Genomic DNA, 24,243 nt, shown 5'->3' on the forward strand with positions numbered 1-24,243 from the left:
TTACTTCATTCTTTAGGCTTGTTTTTGTTAGAAGCAAAGCCCTTAACTACCAATAAAAGCCAATATTTATAGCTCAGAATTGAAATGAGGGGTCCTTGGTGCTGAGCTTGTTTCCTTGCAGATGTTTCCTAGCAATAGCAATAGCACTTAGACTTATATACTGCTTCATAGTGCTTTCTCAGCCCTCTCTAAGCAGTTTACAGAGTCAGCATATTGCCCCCAACAATCTGGGTCCTCATTTTACTCACCTCAGAAGGCTGAGTCAACCTTGAGCCTGGTGAGATTTGATCTGCTGAACTGCAGCTAGCAGTCAGTTGAAGTAGCCTGCAGTACTGCACTCTAACCACTGCACCATCTCGGCTCTCTATTCATTACCCGAACTAGCGAACATCATCAGTCCTAGTCATCAGGACTAGCATTGATGATGTTACCTAGTTTGGATAAGGAAAGGTCTGCAAGAAAACAACCAAGCTCAGAGAGCACTAAGGATCCCACAAAGCCGTAACTGGCCATCGATGGGCTCTTAGCGGTAGGAGAGCACTGTAATTCAGGTTAGAGAAGGAAAGCTGATGTAAATGAATTCAAGTTTCAGGATGATTTTGTGTATGAAAAAAACAAGCAGAAGTCATATTAACAAATCTGTGTGGATTCCTGGAAAACTCCCAGCTTGCAGCAAAAGTTCCTGTGTTTGAAAAAAGAAAAATGACCCAGGATTTGCAGAACTGTTGGCCAAGGTCCTTGAGTAGATTATTAAGCATCACCTAAATATATATGTCAGGCCTGTAGTTATATTCTTTTTAGGATCTTTGGCCTGCCACACTTTCTTATAATTTTCTATGCTGTTTCATTAGTGTAGTAGTTGGGAGGGGGGAATAGAAAGGAGTAGGATTGTGGAATGTATGTTGACATTCTTTTATAGAAGCCAAGGTCATCTTTTGTCTCCACACCTCGACACCTGGCCGGAAGAAGATGGGTGTACATGCCAGCATGGAAGATGATGATTGGAACATGTGATGGATTTGTGGGTGTGGGGATAGATCATGAACTTTCAACTGAGTGAACCCACAGGATGTAATTCAGAGTTGGAATTTTCCATAGAGGTGCTAACATGCCTGTAGAATAAATTGGACCTTTTAAGGATGTTTTGCCTTGGACAATGATTTATTTCTGCATGGTATTTAGAACCCTAACAATATACATGCTATTTATAATATCCAGCTTCTATCCAGCACTGGAGAGCTGTCGTGATTCTTCTTTATTAGGGGAATTGATTTTAATGGGTAATACAAGATAATAGAGATCTGTAGAAACATTTTAAATTCATAATTCCAAACGGTGGACTTTCTATACCTCACCAATGGGAAGAAGGAAGCCCATGAAGGAAACACTTCCCTTCTCCCAAGCAATTGAATTCTCAAGATGCTTAGTTGAGGTACGTCCTTCATGTCCATCTAATACCTAGAATTAATCTTCCCTATCTACAGAAGTGCCATTCATGGATTAATTTATTCATCATTAAGTTTGAAATCTTTCCCAAACTGGTGGCTCCCAACCCATTCCTAAGTGACTGCAATAATCAATTTTGAAATTCACTTTTGTGATACCTTAAAAAGAAACAAACTCAAAATGCATAGTATTAAAATTTATTTTTAACCTTTTTATGCACAGGGAAAGTAAAAAATATAATTAAAATTATATCTTAAATATAATTTAAATAATTACATCAATAAATTATACATTCATTTTCATTAATACATTTAAGAGGCCACAATTCAGAAAAAAAAAATCTATTTCCTGCATGGAATTTATTTAAATATTGTTCAATTGAATTCTTTTCTCTCTTTATAAAATGTTCTGGGAACCGAAAAATTAAGTAAAATATTTAATAAATATACTCTTCAAATCCAGCAGATTTAATCATATACAAAAAAAGTGTCAAATTTTCTCTGGGTTCCTCAACAGCTTGGCTTTCAAGCAGCTATAGTCTAAACACCCAACCAAGGCCAGCTTGCTGAGATAAATTAGTTTTCTTGGGATTTTTTTTCTCCTCTAGAAGAAATAGAAACCTATTATAAAAGAAAACTGACCTGCTTGATATCTACATTGAACAAATGCAGAAAAAGCATGATTCTGCAGCATTTTACAGTGTAACACCAGTTATTACATAGCATTTATATAATACAAGTACTGTATAAAAGGTATGAAGGACAAACAGAGCAATTAAAGACAAACGGCTAAAAAGAGGCAACACTGACCGAGATGAAGCACTAAAGGAAAATATTAAAATTAAACATTCAGTTCAAGAAAGGGCAAAGTACCGTATTGCTGATGAAAAGACAACTGGAAAACATCGTAGCAATAGGAAACTTAAAGATACACAGGGAACCAATTTAAGCAAGACAGTGTTGTCTTAAGAAAAATTCAAATAGTTGGACATAACCTGCTAGAGATTCTTCTCTGTAAGTTCCAGTGATACAACATTAACAGCAACAAGACTTTATTAAGAGCACTTTAAAGGTACTCTTTGGTAATCCTGATTTTTTTTCCAGCCAGCAATATTTTTCCCTTTCATTGTTCATCTTTAAAAAAAATATCTTCACAAATACCATCAAAGTTTTGTACTAAAGTTTTGTACTTCCCTCCAAAAAGTAATTTTTTTAGCAAATAGTGTGTCAGACCCTATTGATTTCAATATTTCTTCAGCCATACAAAAATATTTAATATTTAACAAATGCAAAATAACTGCATTTTTCAAGTTATAAGTCAACTACAGAATCTATAATCTACCTGAACACTCACAATAATATTACACAAAATGTAACATTAAGATGTTAATGTTGAACTGGCCTTCTATGCATAAAGTGCAATGCTAAAAGAGAGATTCTAGAGTCCATAGAGTGGATTATCCAGAACTCACATTGTCCCCTTTGGGAGATAGGCTCTTCCCCACCATATACAGTAAGTGATATAGGAAAATAAAAAGTTACCACATACTCTATGGAAACCTGATGGCAAATTTAAGAGAAAAATGACTTAATGTCTGATTGTTGGATAACTATTGAATGGTTTAATGTAAAAGTGGGTTTTACAGGAATTGGGTAATTTTCTTAGTTTCTGAAAATAAAAAAGATACGGATGAAAGATTTGAAAAAACTGAAAAACAATTTGCATTTCAGTGGGGTTACTTGTTCCTATTCATTTAGTAAGACAACATATATGGGAACTGAATAAAAAAGCAATGCCTTTTATTTTAAGGAAGAGGATCATTCTTTTGTTTCAGATAAGACTACCCAGGAAATGAAATTGGGTTGCAAAAAATTCTCTGTTTTCAAAATCTTACGGTTTCTCATGTAAAATCCATTTCTGCTTCCTGATTTTGTATCAGTTAACAGAGAGCCCAATTTAGATATATCATAAAATGTTGGTCAATAATATTGTAAAAGTGCGTAACTACTTTTCTATTTCTCATTCATTTGCTGAGGCCCTTTCTTAAAGGAGTTAACTAGTTAAACCTTTTTCAGTGTTGAATTAGTAACACCTAACCTGCTTTCCCATCATGATGTCACAATGGAAAAAAAAAACCGCTCAAGATTATTGTTTGTGTTTAAAACAGCAAATCTGTGGTCCTTGATCCATTTTGGAATATCTCATGTATCTTGGTACAGAAGACATAATGAAGAATGAAGAGAACCTATCTTGCAAATCCAAGCAAGAACCCCTTCAAGTCAGACATCCTGAATTCAATGCCAATGCAGAGGAAAATATACAGAGGTCCATGGCAGCTTTATTTGAAATATAAATAAATATTGTTATATAAATAAGTTAATAAATAAGTATACAACCTAACCCTCCCCTACAGTTCGGTTGACCGCTCTTTGAGAAGTACGGCAGGGCTGATTTCCTCCATCGACGTGCTGGATGCACTGACGTTATTTGTTGCCAATGTTTCAGAGCTGATGACATGAAAAGCTGTGCCGGGGCAGCCCTTCACATTGTTGCAAACGAGGCTTTGAAGTGAGGCTGTATTCACAATGTCAAAGCCCACTGTGCCCCCAAAAGTACTTGGCTTCCAGTATTCAGGTGAGCAGATGACGTTTCCTAGAAGACCTTTCAAGGAGAAGGGAGCCCCAAGTTCAATCATGGTCTCACCAAAGATGGCTCCAGGGCGTGGTTTTTCAATAAGAAGAGCAGGGTACAATTCCATAGCATCAATATCCCCATAGAGTTCTTCAAGTTCTCCAGCCATTTCTTTTTCACCTGCAATAAAGATATTTGTACTCAATACAAGAGAAACTCTTCCTTCTTGATCTGTAACTACTGTGCGTGTTTCTTTTAAAAGTAGAAATCATTCGCTTATTTTTACTTTTGGTTTTTTTTTACATGATACATTATGCATTTTTTTAATTTATAAATTTGATAAATAAAATAAAATATATTGCTTGTATATTGCATTTTAATCTTGGTGACCCAGCATAGAAGATAGTTGAACCTAAATCAATAGACCTGCTGCTTTCAATCCCTTGAAACAACAGTGGTGCAATTCTTCTTAGCTCAGGCTCACAATCTGCCTTAAAACATTGCAGAGATGGGTATTTCATTATTAAAGTTATTGTAGCTAATACAATAACTCTGTGTCCTTATATAACAGCAGAGTTGGAAGGGACCTTGGAGGTCTTCTAGTCCAACCCCCTGCCTAGGCAGGAAACCCTATACCATTTCAGACAGATGGCTATCCAACATCTTCTTAAAGACTTCCAGTGTTGGGGCATTCACAACTTCTGGAGGCAACTTCTGTTCCACTGATTAATTGTTCTAACTGTCAGGAAATTTCTCTTCAGTTCTAAGTTGCTTCTCTCCTTGATTAGTTTCCATCCATTGCTTCTTGTTCTACCCTCGGGTGCCTTGGAGAATAGTTTGACTCCCTCTTCTTTGTGGCAACCCCTGAGTTGCCACAAAGTGTATTTGCTGTGTATTGGCAACTCTCTCTGCACTTCCCTCTTGATTAAAGGTTATAATTCAGTGGCAATCTGTAGTGAAGCTTTTTAGGTTGTGTACCCTTTCCTTAATTGGTGATGCAAAGAACTGGACTGGGGACACAAGATCTACCTTTCAGATACACATATGCTTGCTTGCACCCATGACTTACCAGTAAGTTCTTCAAATGATGTGAAAGGTTTCAGCATAAAGAACTTTCGGTATTCATTCAAGGATCGGTACCTCATCTGCCGGCTTTGATCAATGGAAGCTTTAGCTACTTGTTGCACTGCAGCAGGAACATTTCTACCTCCAGCTACCTGTTGGCAAAAATAATAATATGAAAAATCATAATGAAGATGCAGTGCAAATTATATTAAGCCAGAGAAAATGGTGTTATTCATTTAAAGGCTGTTATGCTTATTGATATCTTGCTCTCAAAGAAAAATAAGTATGTAATAGGAAAGATTATATTATTTAGTATATCTTTGCCATGGATTTTCCATATCTTATTTGAGACTGTCTATTTTCTAAATTAGACTGGTTTTGCTACTTTAGTCACATATTTGCATTACCCCTGAAAACTACCAAAGTCTAGTTTTCAAAGAGAAATGAGTTAGGATTTTACATACTCAGATCTGGTTTATTAAAAAGACAGCTGAAACCTTTTTTTGCTGATATCTAGTTTTATATGTGGAATGATTAAACAAATGGAACATTTCCTCATGTATTCGGAAGCAGAAGCTGAGAGAATCTTCCTCCACATAAAAGAAAGGATATTTTTCTATGTTCCTAACATGAAACAACAAAATAGTGTCATTTGGCATATGACTACTGGCTAACCTCTGCTGCATTTGCATAAAGGCCATTCTCAATATATAGCATAAGAAGATCAAATCATATAGCTATCTCAATTAAAATTTCGGAAGTATCATACCAAGTATCAATAAGGCGATTGTTTTTCTGTTCTTAAAAAGTTTTCATATATGGTAGTGATATAACAAAGAACAACTATGCTATAATATGTTGGGAACTACAGACATATACCTATATAAATGTCTGCTCCCTCATGTCAGTTGAAATGCAATTTTTGATCAAGGTGGAAGAAAACGGAGAAAAGAGTCTTACCCTTCCAGCCCTTTGTTTGGAGAAAGATTGCACCATGTGAGAAAGGCCATGTTCTAAAATAATGGAATTGTTATACATGAACTGCTGGTACGTATATTCTTGGTTTTGGATATTAAATGTATCAGGCAGAAGAGGATGCCAGTGGTAGAGAGTATTGAACTCCGCTGCTATTCTGTTCTGATATTGAAATCTCTGATTGAAGAGAAGTTCTGGATCAAACTTCAGCTTGAAATGGTATCCACTTAAATGTTGCACATAGTCTTCAATCACAATCTTGATGGTTTCTCCTTTAAAAAATACACAATAAAATGAGCATTGTAGTTTAGATTCAATGACAGCCCCAAATACCGAACCCCATTATTCCAAAATGGTTTATTTTGTGTCAGGCAGAATTCTGTCCTGTAAATAGGCCAAATAATAAGTCGATAATCCCAAACAATCTAAGAAATTATCTGTCTTGACTAACATTATATTTCCCATGATTCTGTGAAGTTCAGGTAGGGATTAGGGTGTAATAACCATCTTTTACAGTTTTCTGTCAGCAAATGGTATTCAGACAGGTAATGCAAATTAATTGTCATATGTTGCATTGACATCTGGAAAATGCATCATAATAAGGTTCCTTCCCATATTCTTTTCAATAGCCATTATCTGTCTCCATTCCCTCAAAGTTCTATTGGCTGACATAGTATGCTGTTTCATCCCTTTCTTTGAAAATTCTATAGGTATTCTAGAAACACCCTTTTATTTTGAGAGGGTAAGATTTTTTATATATGTTTCTTACCCTACCTCAAACCATTATTGATGGCTTACTTGAGATCACTCTCAAAGTCTATCCAACTTTACTTTTTATTCAAACTTCTTTACAGTTCAGCATTACACACCGGCTTTATACAATGAGCTTCTATTTAACCACTGTAGCTTGTGGATGCTGACAGAACCTCCCCTTTGCATTTCTGAATAATACTATTTTTTTAAGATTTCACAGAAAGGTGTACGTGAAATATTTGTTAAATTACCTATCAAAATTAGTCTGGCAGTCTGAAATAGTCGTTCATCATCCCATTCTGGATGTTCGCCTTTAAGAATGTCACAGACCCGATTATGTTCCCGGAGCCACAATGTGGCATACATCATCAGCCCTGGAACCAAGCCAAAGACCTCCTGTCCTACAGAAAATTTCAGGTGGTCAGGGACATGGGGTGGATAGATCATTTCTGCCTGAGTTTCTTTCACAGTAGGTGGATACATTTCTCCAGCAATCATCTGTAATTAAAAAGAGTAAATGAAAATTGAATTGTCATACATGCAATTTATAACTCAATGCCACTTCAAATAGTAAGCTGATGGAAAAATCAGTGAGGTTGAGCCTTCTGCTTTCATTAGCTACATTAGTCCTTTCTTTATAGGGCAGCAATACATCAAGTAGAATTGAAGGAGTTTCTCCAGGAAACCCTAAACCCACCTGAAATTTTAGCTTTCCATTCTTAAAAAGTCTTAGTTTCATTTGCCTGTCCAAAGTCTCTCCATAGACATGACTAAGATCAACCTGTTCACAGGACAAAAGACAAAAAGTTAGAATCAGTCCTTAAACAAGACAGAGAGAATACCTATACATACAGTGAATGCCAGCCAGGAATAATGCCTACAAAGTTCTAGATCTCTATATGATTCAGTACTGGGAAGGAACAGGAGGAAGGGGAAACAGAAAAGAGCAAATTTCCCTGAATCAATGGAATTTCAATAGCCCATTAGCTCAGGCAACATTTGAGCACAAACCAATTAAACGTTCTGAAAACTGCCAGTATTAACCTCGGCTGGATTCAACATTTCAGGTGCTTAACTATGTTTATAGAAATTATATTTATAAAATGCAGAGTGAATGGTTTTCATAAAGACATTCCTGGCTCTTACAAGATGTTGACGAAGCCAGTTTCTTTTGGATTAAAAGAAATAGATACAAGAGTAGTATATGTAGCACAGTTAATCCGAATGGATGATATGAAACAACTTAATTCTTTGAGGAACTGATTAGATGACAAAACATGCCACTCTTCCCAAGGAGAACAGATTAGCTGAGACAGACTTGTTAGGAAGTGTATTTTCAAGATAATTATTCTCACACAGCACTTAACAAAGTTTTTGCTTGTTAGAATTTATCTAACTAAACCTACCCCATGTCCAAGACCTTTTGTAAAGCCTGGTCCTTTTTTATAATCTGTCTTGAAGTACTGGTGAGTGAAATGCTGGGCAAAGAAGGTGAACATGACATTTGTGCCTTGAGGATCAGGAATGAATTTTCTCCTTAACAAGAATTTTTCTACAATCGTTTTGGAATCTGGAAGCTCCCTCTTTCCTGAAATATAAAGAAAACATTTATTTTCTGGCATTTGTAGATGAAGAAAACCAATTGCATTTTGAAACACTCCAACTTCTTCCTGAAAGGGAATTCCAGTAAGAAGGAAACACAATACTGATGTAGAAAAATTGGATACTTTTTTGCAGATAAGAATTGATACATGTAATTATGCTTCAGCTTGCCTTAGTCTCCCGTCTTAGTTTCAAATAGTGACTAATTTTGGGGAGACCAGAGGAACATGCAACTGTGGGGCTGGGTAGTGCCCTGAAGGCTCTCCTTTTGCTTTACAATTAATTTGAACAGTGACTAATCATCCCTGTCTCTTTTTAAATGTTTAACCTTTGTGCTCTGTTCTTATATTTTACAATTGTACACCATCTAAAGTCTCTCTCTGAATGAAATAGGTGGTTCAAAAATGTGAAAAATAAACAAATGCATGAGTTTGATTGCCATGATAATACTGCAGATATATTCATAGAGTCATCCATACCCCATTTCTTAGACAAGTTTGGCATAATATTTCATTGGAAAAAAATCTGCTTTATCAACATCTGACTTTTCCTAATATTTAAAGTTCCATGTAGGCATTTGCCACTTATGATAACTTGTTACTCCATTCTAGCTACACAATGAGGAAGCAGTATCGGTTAACAAAGTTTTGCATCTTATAATTTCCTGGCCTAGGCTATAATTATTCAGTTTGGGCTATTTGATCACAATTCCACTTCACTTATAAAATGAAGTACTTTTCCTCCAGTCCTCATGCACTGATTTGCTTTCCTTCTTACCTTTCACACCCATAGGGGTAGGGCAGTCATGATCCACTGGTGGAACAGCTCGAGCATAGTAGGAAAGATTGGAGTAGACTTCCCAGCTTTTGAAACCATGATGGCTATTATAGGTTGGTGGGCTTTCAATTAAATGGGATCTGGCTAAAAGAAGAAATGAGAAAAATTGTATTAATGTTAAACAACCTGCAACAAGCAACCATACATTATCTCAAACATAACTTTGAAAAAGTACGTCCCAATTAGATGCAAAAAATAGATTTCACATCTCTTAACTTTCCAAGTTTAAATAACGCAGTTGTTCAGCCTCAGTTTTGCTGTCAGTAAATTGGATATAATATTTTGTCGTACAATCTTATAAAGGGGCCTAAATAGGGTTCAGAAATTATTACTAATTATCTTCCAGAAAAAAAGCAATTGGCAACACACTAAACATTCTTCTACCAGCTGTATGTTTCTTGATAATACACAGAGACTATACATATTTTATCAATCCAACTGCAGATAATTTTGTGTGGGATTATAGAAATCTCTTCTAGAAGTTGTTTAAAGCACTGAACAGGATATTCTGTACTAGTCACCTATTATGCCAATAGATTTTATCTAGATTCTGATTCAGACTCAGTTCAAGCACTTAATCTATAAATGTTGCCAGAGTTTAAATATTCTTTATTTTTCAGACTTCCTCCTGGCCCAACTTGTAAGGATTTTAACAGCAGTTTTATTTTTCATTTCCAGGAAAGAAAAGTGCAAACTGAAGACGGGACACTGTGAAAAATGGAGCCCATGACTACACTAGAATGAAGAGGTGCCAATAAGCTGGATTTTTGTACTAACTGCTGCTGCTTTTGTGTCGGAAGCATCATGGTGCTTCTGTTTTAAAAGGATTATCTGGGATATCACTGTTGCCCAGAAGATATCCTGTGGGCGGCTCCTTTCATCTCCCCGTTTTGCCCACCAGAGTGATACCTATTTATCTACTGGCATTTGCACACTTTCAAACTGCAAGATGGACAGGAGCTGGAGCAAATGATGAGAGCTCACCCCGTCCCATGGCAGCACTTGGGTCTTGAACACAGGCTTGCTGATTGCCAGAAAAGTGTTCTAACCCTGTGAGCCAAGGCACTCATGTAATTCCTGACAAGAAGAGAACTTCAGATAGAGCACAAGTGCTCCAAACAATTGACCCTTATGAGGAGACAAAACAGTGTCGCTGGTGGGCTTAAAGCTCTGGGAGAGAAGGAAGCCCTATCTCTGCTTGAACCACAGTCAGCATTTTTATGGACATTGTGTTCACATACTTCCTTTCTAATCACTTTTGGAATTTGTGTATTAACTGCTTTTCAGTTGTTAGGAATCTTTGAAGCCTAGGCTTGAAAACTGCAGGTAAGTTTCCTCAATTCTTACTAATGGAAGTTATAAACATAAATGTAAAGGCTTAAAATTCTTTTTTAAAGGAATAAATAGCAACAAAATGTTGATTTTGGAAAATTATAAACAAATTAGGAGTCCAGGTGGATTTTCTTTTATTGAAAATGGATTTTAAAAGGACAGGCTATAAGAATGATATGGAAAAAATATGTTACACTGGATATATAAATAAAAAGAGATGATGTCTCTTCTAACTCTGTTAATCTGAAGGGATATACAAACAACAAACCAAAAAACATATGTGTTTCCTATATTGATTTACAAAAGAGATTTCTTAGTTTTTTGAAGAACTGTGTGAGAAAGGATAATAAAAAGAAATAAAGTTTTAGAATGTTATTTGAAGGGACTAAATATCAAGATTGCTAGAAATGAAAGGAAGGATTTGTTTATTTGAGTAAGGGTTATATATAAAATCCTTAATGGAGTTTTGCTGACCAGGATTGAAGGATAAGGCTTTAAGAATTGGTTGATAGGCAAGAAATAAGATATGGGAAGAAGAGACCATTGGGGCATTTTAAGAGAAGGTGATAACTTTAGTTGTTTGTACTTGATAGGATAAAGTCATTACTTTATATATGTTTTCTTTACTACATTTGTATTTTTCTTTTCGATTTTTGTTTCTTTTTAAGATTTATAAATATGTATTTAATATTCTCTTTAAAGAGGACCATTTATTATTTATTAAATTTTTATGCCACCCACATCACTGTTGCAGCAATTCTGGGCAGCTTACAAAATGATACCAAATTTTACCAAACACATATATGAAAAAATAGAATTTCAATTTACTGTAGCTTTGTCAAATGCCACAATCAGTTTTTTTATTAGCATTTTTAATTAATGCATAAGTGCTCTAAAGGGAAGAAATTGCTATAGCTGTGATTAAGATTACAACCTTACTTTCTTAAGGGACTCAAGATTTAAGAAACTCACTGAATTCAATAAGACTGATTTCCAAGTATACAAAAACAAGATTAGCCAGTACGAGCAATATAATAGAGTTGGAAGACTTACACATTAGAATGTATCTCATTATGGCATTGTGGAGGAATGGAATGTTGTTGATTATATCCCAGATGCCTTTGAAGTGTGTGAGTATATAGTGTACAGTGTCTGGAGAAGGCTTTAACTTAAGTTTGAGCCAAGTAAAAAATTCCGCTGCATAGAAAGTATGGAAACAAATTTTATTAGGAAAATATATTTTATCAAGTCAGATTATTATGTGATATACAGTAATTCAATACTATTTACACCAGCATTTCTCAATATTTCTTTTACAGATTAGTTGAAAAGAAATGGTGCTTTCAGATTTTTTTTAAAAAAATATTTACGAATCAAAGCACAAATATAATAAAATGTATCTCTTTGGTTTGTCACCATCATCAAATTCATGAAAGTTGTAGACTGTAGGATTGAGCCTATATATCTTGTTTGCTTAATTATAGATGATTAAAACTTTCCCCCTTAAATATAGTACAACCTTACCACTGAACACTGCCTTAAGCTACATAGATAGTTATCTTATTTTCAGACACTTAAAAAGAAGTCTATCCTTAATCTGCCCAGTCATAATCTATAAAGGTTATGGGGTTTTTAAAAATAAACTCATTATATCAATTATAATGTTTTCAGAAATACATACGTTTAGTGCAATTTTCTCCATAAAAACCAGTCCGTGTACAGTCACATTCATATTGATCAAAACCTTTTGTCATGCAGAAACCTCGGTTTTGGCATGGATTTGAACAGCAAGGATTGGCTGAAATAGAATTAAGACATATAAAGCCGTTTGAGTTAAAATCATATAAAGTCCCATTAAATTAGTGCTAGCCGTGCAAATACATAAATCCTTCTCATTCAATACTATCAGATCACATTCCTCTATGCAGCATCTTGCTACATCTTTGAGATTACAAACTTCACCCAAGGCACAAAAAGTCACAGGATAACTAGTTTTAGCAACCAATATTTAAAATGTCAAAGAACCGAAAGGTCCCAAAAATGGTTTGTGATTGGGGGGCAGAAGGCTATCATAGACTGTGAGTAGACCAACTGTCATAAGCTACATTATTAAATACTTGAACATGCTTTGCTTCTCTATTGATAGCTGTATCAAGACCATATGTTGTTAGATTTACATTTTGCCTCACCTTCAGGAGATGGTCTACATTTCTTCCAATTATCTACTTTTTCCAATCTTGTTCCCATCCCAAACACAGTTGCGGTAAGGGAGCATAACCTGCCCAAATTCACCCAGGGAGTTGCCATGACTGAGGATGAACTTGAAGTTGGTTTTTCCCCACTCAAGATTAACATTTTAATCATTATTTCATAATGGCTCCAGAAAGGGAGTAGTTGGGGCTATTGAAGCTTTTCATCTAAGGATCTCTTCAGCCTTATTTGAGATGCCAACAATTGATCCTGGGAGTTTTGTTATGAAATGCCTATGCTCTACCGATGAGCTCTATGCACTGCAGTGAAATAGACAAAACAGCTGAATATTAATTTCAGCACTAGTGGGGAGGACAGTGGCTCCCAACCACATTAGAGGATGCCAGGCTAAATTAGTGATGCAGAAAATGATGCAGGACAATCATAGCTTAGTTCCCCAATAAGGATTAGGGGTTGCTTAAGAAAGCCAAACACACATCTGTAGTCCGTTGAGAAGAGTGTTGTCTAAGCTCTTGGCTGGGTAATAAGAGATCAGGACCCAACCTTTCTCACTCCAGTATGTGCCCAACATATTAAAATAGGCAGGGGGTTGGACTAGAAGACCTCCAAGGTCCCTTCCAACTCTGCTATTGTATTGTATTATTGTAATAGAAATCCAAAAGGTCAGGAAATAAAATGAGGAAAACTGTTTATTATTCCTCATTGCACCCTCTTCCATTTAACATTTTTGATTTCTACTTTTAACATATTTCGTCAATAAATTACCAATTTTGTCATGTCAGAAAGATACTTAAGTAACATAGAATGCATCTTTCTCTGTGGCGGAGTCCTGCATCTATGAAAATCATGAATTCCCCAAGCCCTGTATACCTACTTGCACTCTTGAGAAAACCCCACTAAATATAATAAAGTTCCCTTATATATGTTAGGTTCCACCTATTTCCATCTTGCTCCTATCTCAAACTGACATTCTGTGATAATTGCCATCAAACAACCGGGTTTTTAAAAGGTAAATACTTCCTTCGTCTTTATTTCTTTATTCCTGAATAAAGTTAAAGTCCCCAGGAATGAAAATAAAAATAAAATAAAAACCATGCCTTTGGAAAGCTTTGGTAGACGTCAAAAGAGAAAGCCAACAATATAGAAAGAAGAAATTAAAAAAAACAAATGGTCGGGGGGAAAATTAGCAATACTAACCTGCTTGACTGAAAGCCAAGAGAGAACATAAAAAGAGGGCTGGAACAATCATGTCCAATTTTGGGTAGAAAACAGCCAAGTCGGCGTCCACTTTTCTTAAACTTCTCCTAAACTCCTTAACTTCTCCTGAACTTTCCCACTCAGTAGATGTTTCTCCGCCGCCGCACTTTTTGCGAGGAAACTATCCAACTCGGCGTGAGTCTGGATGCGAGCCGGAGCACACTTCAGCCTTTATGCTCCCTTGATGACTCAACTCCTTCCCGGAAGGGACCGCCCTTCATACGCAAATAGGGTACAGGGTGGAATACTTATGTTTTGGGATTGGATTTTCCTCAGGTGATTTCCACCAAAGTAAATTTCCCCGCCTCCTCTCCCAGCGGCGGCGGCCAAATCCCGGGGGAAGAAAAAAAAATGGGAATGCAAGTGGGAAGAGTGGAAGCATTTTGGAAACGCACGCAACGCACGCGCCCCCTCCCGCCCGCGTTGTCGTGTCGTCGTCCCCACCCCCACCCCGCCCTCCTTTGCCGCGGCGAGAGTCGAGCGCTCCTCCGGGCGCCAAGGAAAGCCGCCGAAGTTTTGTTGGTCATCGACCTCGCACTCCCTGTTTGGGACTGGAGTCTGCTCCGCTGGGAATCGCAAGGCTCCCATCTTCGTGCCTAGAGAGCGTCCCTCCGCTGGTCCGATGGCTTTTTCTACGTGTGCCTCAAGCTTTACTTAGCCTTTGCTCCGTCGCTGCTCTTCGCCTCATTCCTAACTGGATGTGATTCGCTCCGTCATCCCCAGCCACCCTTTAAATTCCCAATTAATGTGGCCGCTAATAAAGCACTACTTTGTTGCTAAGTGTGGCTTTCCCGCAGCTCGGTTTCCCTTTTCTCCCTCTATTTTTTTTTCCGGCTGCTGAGAAGAACCATTTTTCCCCAAAACGCTTCCGGTGCGAGATTTCAGCCGCTGCAGCACCGCGCTGTTTTCTTTTTTTCCTTTTTTTTTTTTAATGATCGCAATTCCTTATTTTGAAACACGCTGGTATTGTCAGGAATCCATGAAGCAACCAAGGATTATTGACTTGGTTTTAAACCAAAATAAAACCGCTTTTGAATTGCTAAGTTTGTGTTCTTAAAGAACCCCTAGGTGTCACCCAACTTTCTTATGACCCTATACAGGTAGTCCTCGACTTACAACCATTCATTTAGTGACCGTTCAAACAGCAGTCGAAAAAGTGGCTTATGGCCATTTTTTCACACAACCATTGCAGCATCCCCATGGTCACCCGATCAAAATACAGATGCTTGGCAACTGAATTTCGTATTTATGACGGTTGCAGAATCCCGGGGTCATGTGATCCCCTTTTGTCACCTTCTGACAAGCAAAGTCAACGGGAAACCAATTTCACTTAACAACTGTGTTACAACTTTACCAACTCCAGTGATTCACTTAACAACTGTGGCATGGAAAATCGTAAAATGGAACAAAACTCATTTAATAAATGTTTAATTTAAAAACAGAAATTTTGGGCTCAATTGTGGTATACGTTGTAAACTCTTCCTTCCAGGGATGTTGTTAGATCTGGGCAACGAGAGACAGACTGCGGACACGAAGTGACTTAACAGCTCTTTATTAATAGTAGTAGTGATCCAGCTTGCTCTGTGGTCGGAGGTTTCCCCTTTTATAGGGATCGGGTACGCCCCTCGACCAATCAGAACGATACCTGTTTCCCGCTGTAGCAGCGGACCAGAGGGGAGACTTACTACGATATATGCTAATATCTAACACCCCTCCCCTCCTAGATGGAACGTTGCGGTAGATAACATAGTCTTTTAGGTATGTGGGTGTTTGTCTTGCTCGGGAGGAGCGTCGTAGTTCGGGTTGGTTAGAAGTGGTTGCAGGATCGGGTGCTTTTCCTGTTTCACGTTCGGGAGGTTTTGTGCCTTCGTTGCTAAGCCGTTCTGGAGTCTGCTCGGTTGCGTTGTCTGGGGTTTGCTCTGCTTCGTGCGTGTTTTCCTGTTCCAAGCTTGGTTCGCAGGTGTCGTAGTTTTCTATGATGGGGCTCTCGCGTGGCTGACTTTCTGTAGGCAGGGAAATCTCATCTTCGTTTCGAAGGTCTGAGTGTGCTAGGCGACCCCGAAGTTGATCGATGTGCCTTTTCCAGTTCCGCCCATCTTCTAGTTCCAGCAGATACGATCGTGGACCCGTGATGCCAATGACCTTTGCCGGCATCCACAATGTTCCCCCTGCATAGTTGTGGGCGTATACTGAATCCCCTATGCTGAAAGACCGAATTTTGCTTGTGGAGTCTGGGGGAGCTGTGGCAGAGTAATTTGGGTGAAGACGGTCCAGGTGAGACCGTAGACGGCGGCCCATGAGTAGTTCAGCGGGACTCCTACCCGTCGTTGCGCTTGGGGTAATATGCTGAATTAGGAGGTAATGGTCAATGCGTGTTTGCCAATCACCTGGACCCATCCTAGCGAGGGCCTCTTTTGCGAATCGCACCATTCTCTCCGCCTGTCCGTTTGATGCCGGATGGAATGGCGCGATGAGGGCATGCCGAATTCCCTGACCTGCTAAAAACGTTTCGAAATGCATGGCCGTGAATTGGGGCCCGTTATCGGAGACTAGGAGGTCGGGCAGGCCATGAGTGGCGAAAAGTCGCCGTAGAACCTTAATGACTGCCTCTGCCGTGGTTGAAGTCATTAGGACTACATCTAGCCATTTTGAGTATGCATCCACAACTATAAGGAAAGTCTGACCTTGGAATGGCCCTGCGAAGTCGATGTGTATTCGCGACCAGGGTGCTTTAGGTTTCTCCCATTCTGTGGCGGGCGCTTCCGGGGGTGCTGGTCTCGATTCCTGGCATGGGTCGCAAGTGGCCACCCACTCCTCTATTTCTTTGTCCATGTTTGGCCACCAAACGTAACTTCTTGCTAACGCCTTCATTCTAACAATCCCCGGATGACCCACATGTAAAGCATCTAATACATTCCTACGTAAAACATACGGAATAACAACTCGATCCCCCCACAATAAACAACCTTGTAACACTGAGAGTTCGTCCCGTTTTGACCAAAACATTTTGAATTCCGGGCCCACGTTTCCTTTCGGCCACCCCTTCCAAACCCAAGTTTGAACTTGCTTTATTACATTGTCTTTAGAGGAGAACCTTGCAACGTCATATGAAGAAACCGGTCCAGAGTCCAAACAGTCAATGAGCAATACCGGTACTTCTGGAGTGGGGTCTGGCAGAATGTCAGGTAATGGGCAACGGCTGAGTGCGTCTGTGTGTCCGAGAGTGGAGCCCGGTCGATGAATCAATTTGTATGAATACGCAGCCAGGAAAACAGTCCACCTGGTCATGCGTGGAGAAAGGGAGACCGGGGTGGGGCGGTTTCCCGCCAAAAGTCCCAACAACGGTTTGTGATCTGTAATTAGTTCAAAATCGCGGCCGTAGAGGTATTCGTGGAAACACTTTACTCCAGCTACAGCAGCCAGCGCTTCCCTGTCCATTTGGCTGTAATTCCTTTCGGCCGATGAAAGAGTTCTGGAGTAGAAGGCGATGGGTGCTTCTTTTCCGTCGGGCATCCTGTGGCTGAGGACTGCTCCAACTCCGAAGGGTGATGCGTCGCAGGTCAATACCAGCGGTAGGGTCTGGCTGTATTGAACAAGCAGTGAGTCAGTGGTGAGCAGGCGCTTTACCCCGGCGAAAGCTGCAGCTTCAGATCGTCCCCATTTCCATGGTGCGTTCCTCTGGAGTAGACGGTGTAGTGGCTCAGCAACGGTCGCCTTCTGCCTCAGAAAAACGCTGTAGAAGTTAAGTAATCCGAGGAAGGCCTGCAACTCGGTCTGATTTCGTGGTGTGGGGGCGTCCTGGATCGCCTTAATTTTCTTTGAAGTGGGGTATATTCCCTGACCATCGATTCTATAACCCAGGAATTCTACGCTAGGCACGTTAATTTGGCATTTTTCCTTTTTAAGGCGGAGACCCTTTTCTCTGATTCTGGCCAAAACAGTTCTGACTCTTTTATTTAATTGCTCCTCGTTTGCAGCGGACACCAAGATGTCGTCAAAATAGGGGACGACTCCCGGTATCCCTTGCAAAAGTCGTTCCATGACGCTCTGGAACAATCCTGGGGCAATGCTCACGCCGAATTGTAGCCGGTTGCATTTGAATGCTCCTCTATGCGTCACTATAGTTTGGGCCTCCGCTGTGGCGCTATCAACTGGCAGTTGCTGGTAAGCTTGTGCCATGTCTAACTTAGCAAATACCTTTCCTGGCCCCAACGAGTGCAATAAGTGCTGTACTACAGGCACAGGATATGCGCTCTGTTGTAGCGCGACATTAATTGTGCATTTATAGTCCGCGCAGATGCGGACTGATCCGTCTGGTTTGACTGGGGTCACGATGGGTGTTTCCCAGCGCGCGTGATCTACCGGCTCAAGGATTCCTTGCTCCACTAACTTATCTATTTCCTTATCTATTTTGGGGCGGAGTGCAAAAGGCACTCGTCTCGGTTTAATTTGGATTGGCGCCACTTTAGGGTCTAAATTGAATGATATTGGTTTTCCCACATACTTACCAAGACCGGGGCTGAACACATCCTCGAACTCCTTAAAAATCTGTTCAGCGCTGCTGTTTCTCACGGCGTTAATTCCGGTGACTTCTAACCCCAGGGCTTCAAACCAATCAAGCCCCAGAAGGTTGTGTAATGGTGCGCTGGCGATGGTCACGGGCAGCTGGGCTTTGATGTCCTTGAAACGGATGTGGAATGTGCCTTGGCCCACGATGGGGACTTGGTTCCCCTGTAGTCTCGCAGCAGGACGTCTGGAGCGCGTAGTTGGCTCTTTCTGAGGCTAGGGATAGCCTGTTTCATGGATGCCCATGAAATAATCGTCAGGGTCGATCCTGTGTCAACTTCTAACTCTCAGGGTGAGCCCTCCAAGAGGACTGTGACTCTCAGCCTTTTTGGCCGCTTAGGGCGGACCTGATGTATTGTGGTGAGATACGTTCGCAACTCCTCTCTCTGGGTCAACTCTATCTCATCGTCTACATCCTGAAAATACTCTCGTTGAGCGTCTTGATAGAACGCTCTTTCAGCTCTTTGTGTGTATTCTCTCTGGGGATACGCTCGCTCAGCTCCTTGTGAGTAATCTCTCTGGGGATACGCTCGCTCAGCTCTTTGGGAATTTTCTCTCTGGGTATACACTTGTGGATTTCTCTCTGGGCGCCCTTTCTGATTCCGCCAAGCCCCTGGGTTGGGCTTCTGTTGGCGGTACATGGGTGGCTGCCATGAGGCAGGGACTCCGCTCCGGCACACTCGTGCGATGTGTCCAAGTCTGTTGCAGTGCGAACAAACAACGTTCCTGAACCTACAAGTAGACCTGGGGTGATTCCCTCCGCAACTTGCGCAGGGCGGCAAACGGGATCCGGGTCTCCCCCCAGGCCTCATGTGACTGCTCCGCATCAGGTGACTGTCCTCGAACTCGGGATCCTTGTAGGCGGGGCTTATGTCCTCGTGGTGAACTTTGGTGTGTCTTGGCGCTGGCTGGTCAGTGTTTAACCCGCGTTGAATTGTCTCTGCTGATCTGTCTGCTGCTTCTGAAGCTCTTGCCTCCTCGAGTACAATCTGTAGGCTTAAATTGGTTTTTGCTAACAGCCGCTTTTGTAGGGAAATGTCTCTCAGCCCGCTAACGAGTCGATCCATAATCTGCTCATCCAGGTCTCTGAATCCACAATGTGTGGCTGCTTTACGTAGGGCTGCAACATATTGGTTGATAGATTCTCCCGCCTTCTGGTTCCTCGTGTTGAACGCTTGGCGGCAAACATGGCGGGAAGGTTTTGGCGCGTAATGAGTCTGTAGAGCCTGTTGCAACGTCGCCCATGATACTGCCTGTATTGGAGTAGGCGCGGTGAGGTCTCTGGCCGTATTGAAGACTTCCGTTCCGCAGTAGCCGAGGAAAATGTTTTTCTTCCTTGCGTCGGTGATCCCCGTGTATTCGTTCGCTTCGAGGAAACACTCGAAACGAATCATGAAGGCTTCCCATTCGTCGTTTTCTGGGTCGAAAGGAGCGGGGGGAGCATGCATCACCATCTTCTCTGTTTGAATTTGCCGCGCTGCGGTGATCTGATATGGCGGCCAGAATTTCTTCCGAATTCCTGGACTGGATCAAATCCGAAGATTCTGGAAGTAGCGTTCTTCGTCCTATCTGCCTCTCGATCCCACCCTCGTCGCCAATGTTAGATCTGGGCAACGAGAGACAGACTGCGGACACGAAGTGACTTAACAGCTCTTTATTAATAGTAGTAGTGATCCAGCTTGCTCTGTGGTCGGAGGTTTCCCCTTTTATAGGGATCGGGTACGCCCCTCGACCAATCAGAACGATACCTGTTTCCCGCTGTAGCAGCGGACCAGAGGGGAGACTTACTACGATATATGCTAATATCTAACAGATGTTATATTGGAACTGCCATGGAGTGATTCGTAGTTTTCTGTCCCATGCTTGCAAGGAAACAATAAAAGTTAAAATACGATAAGTCTCCCCAGTTGGGAAGTCAGTGGACATACCTGGAGATTAAAAATGGATTGTTGGTGCAATCACAAAATCATTACTGTGCGAGTTGACTCTGTAGTAGTCACTCGGGTTTTCGCCCAATTTTGAGAGAAACTGCTGTCCAGATTCATCCTTGAATCAGCAAAAAATGACGTTGGCATATTAATTTCCTGTTGGCAACTTGGGCATCCTGGCTTTTTTTCAACTCACTGCAGTTACTCGAGTTTCTTCCATTGGCAGCTAACTTATTTTATGGGAAGGCATAAGTTAGACTCTTATAGAGAGTCTGATGAGATGAATTGCAGCACACAACAATTTACACCTTTTCATAAAATGTCTATATAAAAAATATGCTACCAGCCTTCGTTATTTTTTCCCCATCATAAACTAACATGACTCTCCTGCACGGACTTGTTTCCGAGAACGGTGACAAAGCCTAACCAATGATCTACAGCACTTGGATTATTTTGGAATAAAGAAGAAAACAACACTTTAAAACACAGTTAAGCCTGTTCCATGCTGGAGATGAGACGAAGGGAATATCACAAGAACGCAGTAGAGGAGAAAAAAGTTTCTGGAGCATTTATGTAATCGTGCTTGGAATTACAAAGTGGAACAATGTGCTCAGATTGGCAAAAGGCGATGCAGCAAGCTGAAGCCTATCTCAGATTTCTAGCCAGATGCTACTTCTCTTTCTTTTTCTTTCTCCCCTCCTACATGTTATTTAAGCATTTAAGCATTTAAACCGCAGTCATTAATATGAATACAATAGCTGAGTTACATAACATACGAAGTTATAGTTTGTTGAATAGGTCACCCCCCCCCCCCCATGACTAGTTTGGCCTGAGTTAAGGCAATTAAACACAATGGCTAGATTGACACAAAACATGATGGCAAAACTAATTAATCTGACTAAATAGGTATGCAAACTTAGCCAATAAATATCGTGTTTTAAAAATATGCAGTGAGATATTTAATGTGGAGACCTCTTATTTGTGCATTTGTTCCCCTCCTGATTGAGGCAGACAGCATATAGACTTTGGTGAAAACTCCCAGTTACATGCATGCACAGAACATTTACATGCTATTTTTACTATTTTGAAAATATATTCCTCATCATAGTGCCTCAACGTGTGTTGGAATAATAATTCCTTTGGCTATGTTGTGAATTCTGGGAATTATACAGGTTGTATTTTCCACATATCTATAAACTGGTATAAAATATATGGCATCTCAACAGATGATACCCCCTATCTTACCTGCTCTGATTTAGAAGCTAACCAGAGGTGGGTTCCTACCGGTTTGGCCCAGTTCGGCAGAACCGGTAGTAACTTGGTGGCCTGGGTCACTGGAACTGGCAACAACCCAGGCCTGCCATGCCCCCGAATCGGTTCTCCCGGCAACAATGTAGGTGCCGCCATCTTGTTTTTTGCTTCTGCGCATAGGCAGAGCAATTTTAGTGGTACTATGCATGCACGCGAAGTGCACATCAAGCACGTATGAAGCACACGCACCGTGCAGCGCACCCCTGAGCGAACCAGCAGTAACGGCTGTCGGAACCCATCCCTGAAGCTAACCTATTAACATTTGGGAGTATACCATCAGGAAATACCAAACCTATAGGTAGTTTGGGAAGTAAAAAACAATCCTGAAAGTATACTTCTATAGTATGAATTACTTCCATAATGTTGTCAAGAAGTCAATATGGATATGTCTATGAAGCCACTAGTTGATGAGTTCTGCGCGAAGGAAGCTTTTGATTTACTACTGTATATAACAAGTAAATTGATGGCAGTGTTAGAGGTTCACAATATTACACCATAATATAGGTATTTCCTGCCAAAAGCCAGAGTACAAAACATGCTGTTTAGGTGGAAGTATTGTTTATATGAGTGCCGGGTAGGTAAATGCTTACACTTAACACATTTCAAATGCTGTATATGAAGGCTTAAAGCTAAATTTTCTATGATTTGCCCATCCTCACATTGTACAGCCAGCAGGCAATGTTCTGAAATACTGCTAAGAATGATACCCAGTTGAGTATCCCTGTTATCTTACAGATTGGATAAGGAATCTTTGAGCCTCCAAGTTACAGTTCCTGTCAGTCCAGTCAGTAAGGCTAACGGGTAGGAAGATCAACAGTTGTAGCATTGCGGTTTTTGAAATGCCACACATTCCTCCCCTATGCTCTGCATGAATGATGATTTTGGTTCCCTGAAGTTTGGCTTTTGTGCAGGAAAGTTCAAGGGGGATATCTGCAGAAATAAGATGTAAGTTTTGAGGTAATATAAATTTCTGGGGCTAATAAATAACAACCCCCCTAAAATCAATCTAGTGAATAGCACTTAGTCGTGGTGGAGTAATGGCACACTTTGGAGTGAGAATGGAATAAGTGAAAGGAGAAATATAATTATGTATTCTGAACAGGAGCACCCCGCAATTTAAGATTTCACCAGATACCAAAACAGGATTGGATCATCCTCCCACTTATTTATGCACTTTGTGTAAGTCTGTACTAAAGATTTGCAATGTGATCCTGTGAGGGGGGGAAAATCTCACTGAAGGGCTCTTTTGTCCCTTGAATGCATGAATGCATACTCTAGCCTTATTATGGAGCACTGGGTTGTAAAAGAGATTATATCAGACTATCCTCTTATTTATGTTTTAGAAGAAAACATTAAAGCAGAGGCAAATCTGTTTCAGATTGCAATCATTGCTGTAAATGTGATATAATCAAGAGAAAGGCAGGTAGATTGCTGGGTTAACCTGAACAATCTGGTTATATAAGCTCTTTAGCACACATAAACTTCATCAAGCATAAAGAGCAGGGCTTAAAGTAGATACAGGAAGTATAAACTGACTTTTCATACTGCGTTATAGCCCAGAAATCAAGTACAATGATATGCAGGATTAAACTGATGGTCCCTTAAAGTCATTATCAAGTTGTGTGGCATTCCTGGTCCATTTCTTGCTAGTAGATATATAAAAGATACAAATTACAAAATGGAATTTATTAGGACCACACATTAAACCTAAGGAAAATACAGTATTTATTTTCAGAAAACATGTTGCAGTTTCAGTAAATGGTCCCGCAAACAAATAATCAGCCTTCAAAATATTACAGGGATAATGCTTGCTTTTATTTTATGCTTAGTGTATTCCAATTTTATTTTACTATGAAACAACTGAACATGCAGAAACGGGGTTTATCTTGTCTTATGGCACCTAAAGGGATACTTGTGCTTGATGAGATTCACAAATACTTTTGGTGCGAGCTGGAGCAATGGGCAAATATTCTCAATTTTCCTAACCTTATATATTATTTCTTTTTACAGTTTTAATGCTACTCAAAATCTCAATGTGTACAAGAAAAATGCAGAAAGTTGCATGAACATTAACTAACACCTTTTTTTTTTTACAATGGAGGGCATTAATTCTTTATTCTATCCAATAGCCCACTAATTTCTCCTTTACACTAAAAGTAAGATTGATTTAATATAATAAATCAGTAAAGAGGCTTCTTAGTCATTCATAGTTTTCAATGTAGTAGTCAAAAATAATACTTAATATTATTTTGGAGCACTTCAGGATGGTTGGCAATTAATGCCAGAAGTTCATTATTGTTTGTTACAGCAACATTTGTGTTGCAAAACT

General features: G+C 39.9%; 1 protein-coding gene across 1 annotated transcript; it reads right to left on the bottom strand.

Moving 5' to 3' along the window:
• Positions 1 to 1,629: 1,629 nt before the first annotated feature.
• PTGS2 (prostaglandin-endoperoxide synthase 2) lies at positions 1,630 to 14,324 on the bottom strand. Its single transcript, XM_081946851.1, has 10 exons — positions 14,050 to 14,324; positions 12,323 to 12,439; positions 11,695 to 11,838; positions 9,250 to 9,393; positions 8,277 to 8,458; positions 7,568 to 7,651; positions 7,122 to 7,368; positions 6,103 to 6,389; positions 5,147 to 5,294; positions 1,630 to 4,257 (listed from the first exon to the last, which is right to left on the bottom strand). Exons 1-10 carry the CDS (start codon positions 14,099 to 14,101, stop codon positions 3,854 to 3,856), a joined length of 1,809 nt encoding a protein of 602 aa, XP_081802977.1. The 5' UTR covers positions 14,102 to 14,324; the 3' UTR covers positions 1,630 to 3,853.
• Between the last annotated feature and the right edge of the window lie 9,919 nt (positions 14,325 to 24,243).

This window comes from Natrix helvetica (assembly GCF_964273705.1).
Source record: "Natrix helvetica genome assembly, chromosome: 3".
NCBI classification, from domain to species: domain Eukaryota; kingdom Metazoa; phylum Chordata; class Lepidosauria; order Squamata; family Natricidae; genus Natrix; species Natrix helvetica.

Coding starts and splice junctions, on each gene's coding strand:
- PTGS2 (XM_081946851.1), bottom strand. CDS start 14,101: ATGATTGTTCCAGCCCTCTTTTTATGTTCTCTCTTGGCTTTCAGTCAA. Junction 11,839..12,322: donor TGGAGAAAATTGCACTAAAC/GTATGTATTTCT, acceptor CTTTCTATGCAG/CGGAATTTTTTACTTGGCTC. Junction 6,390..7,121: donor TGCCAGACTAATTTTGATAG/GTAATTTAACAA, acceptor TATTTTTTAAAG/GAGAAACCATCAAGATTGTG.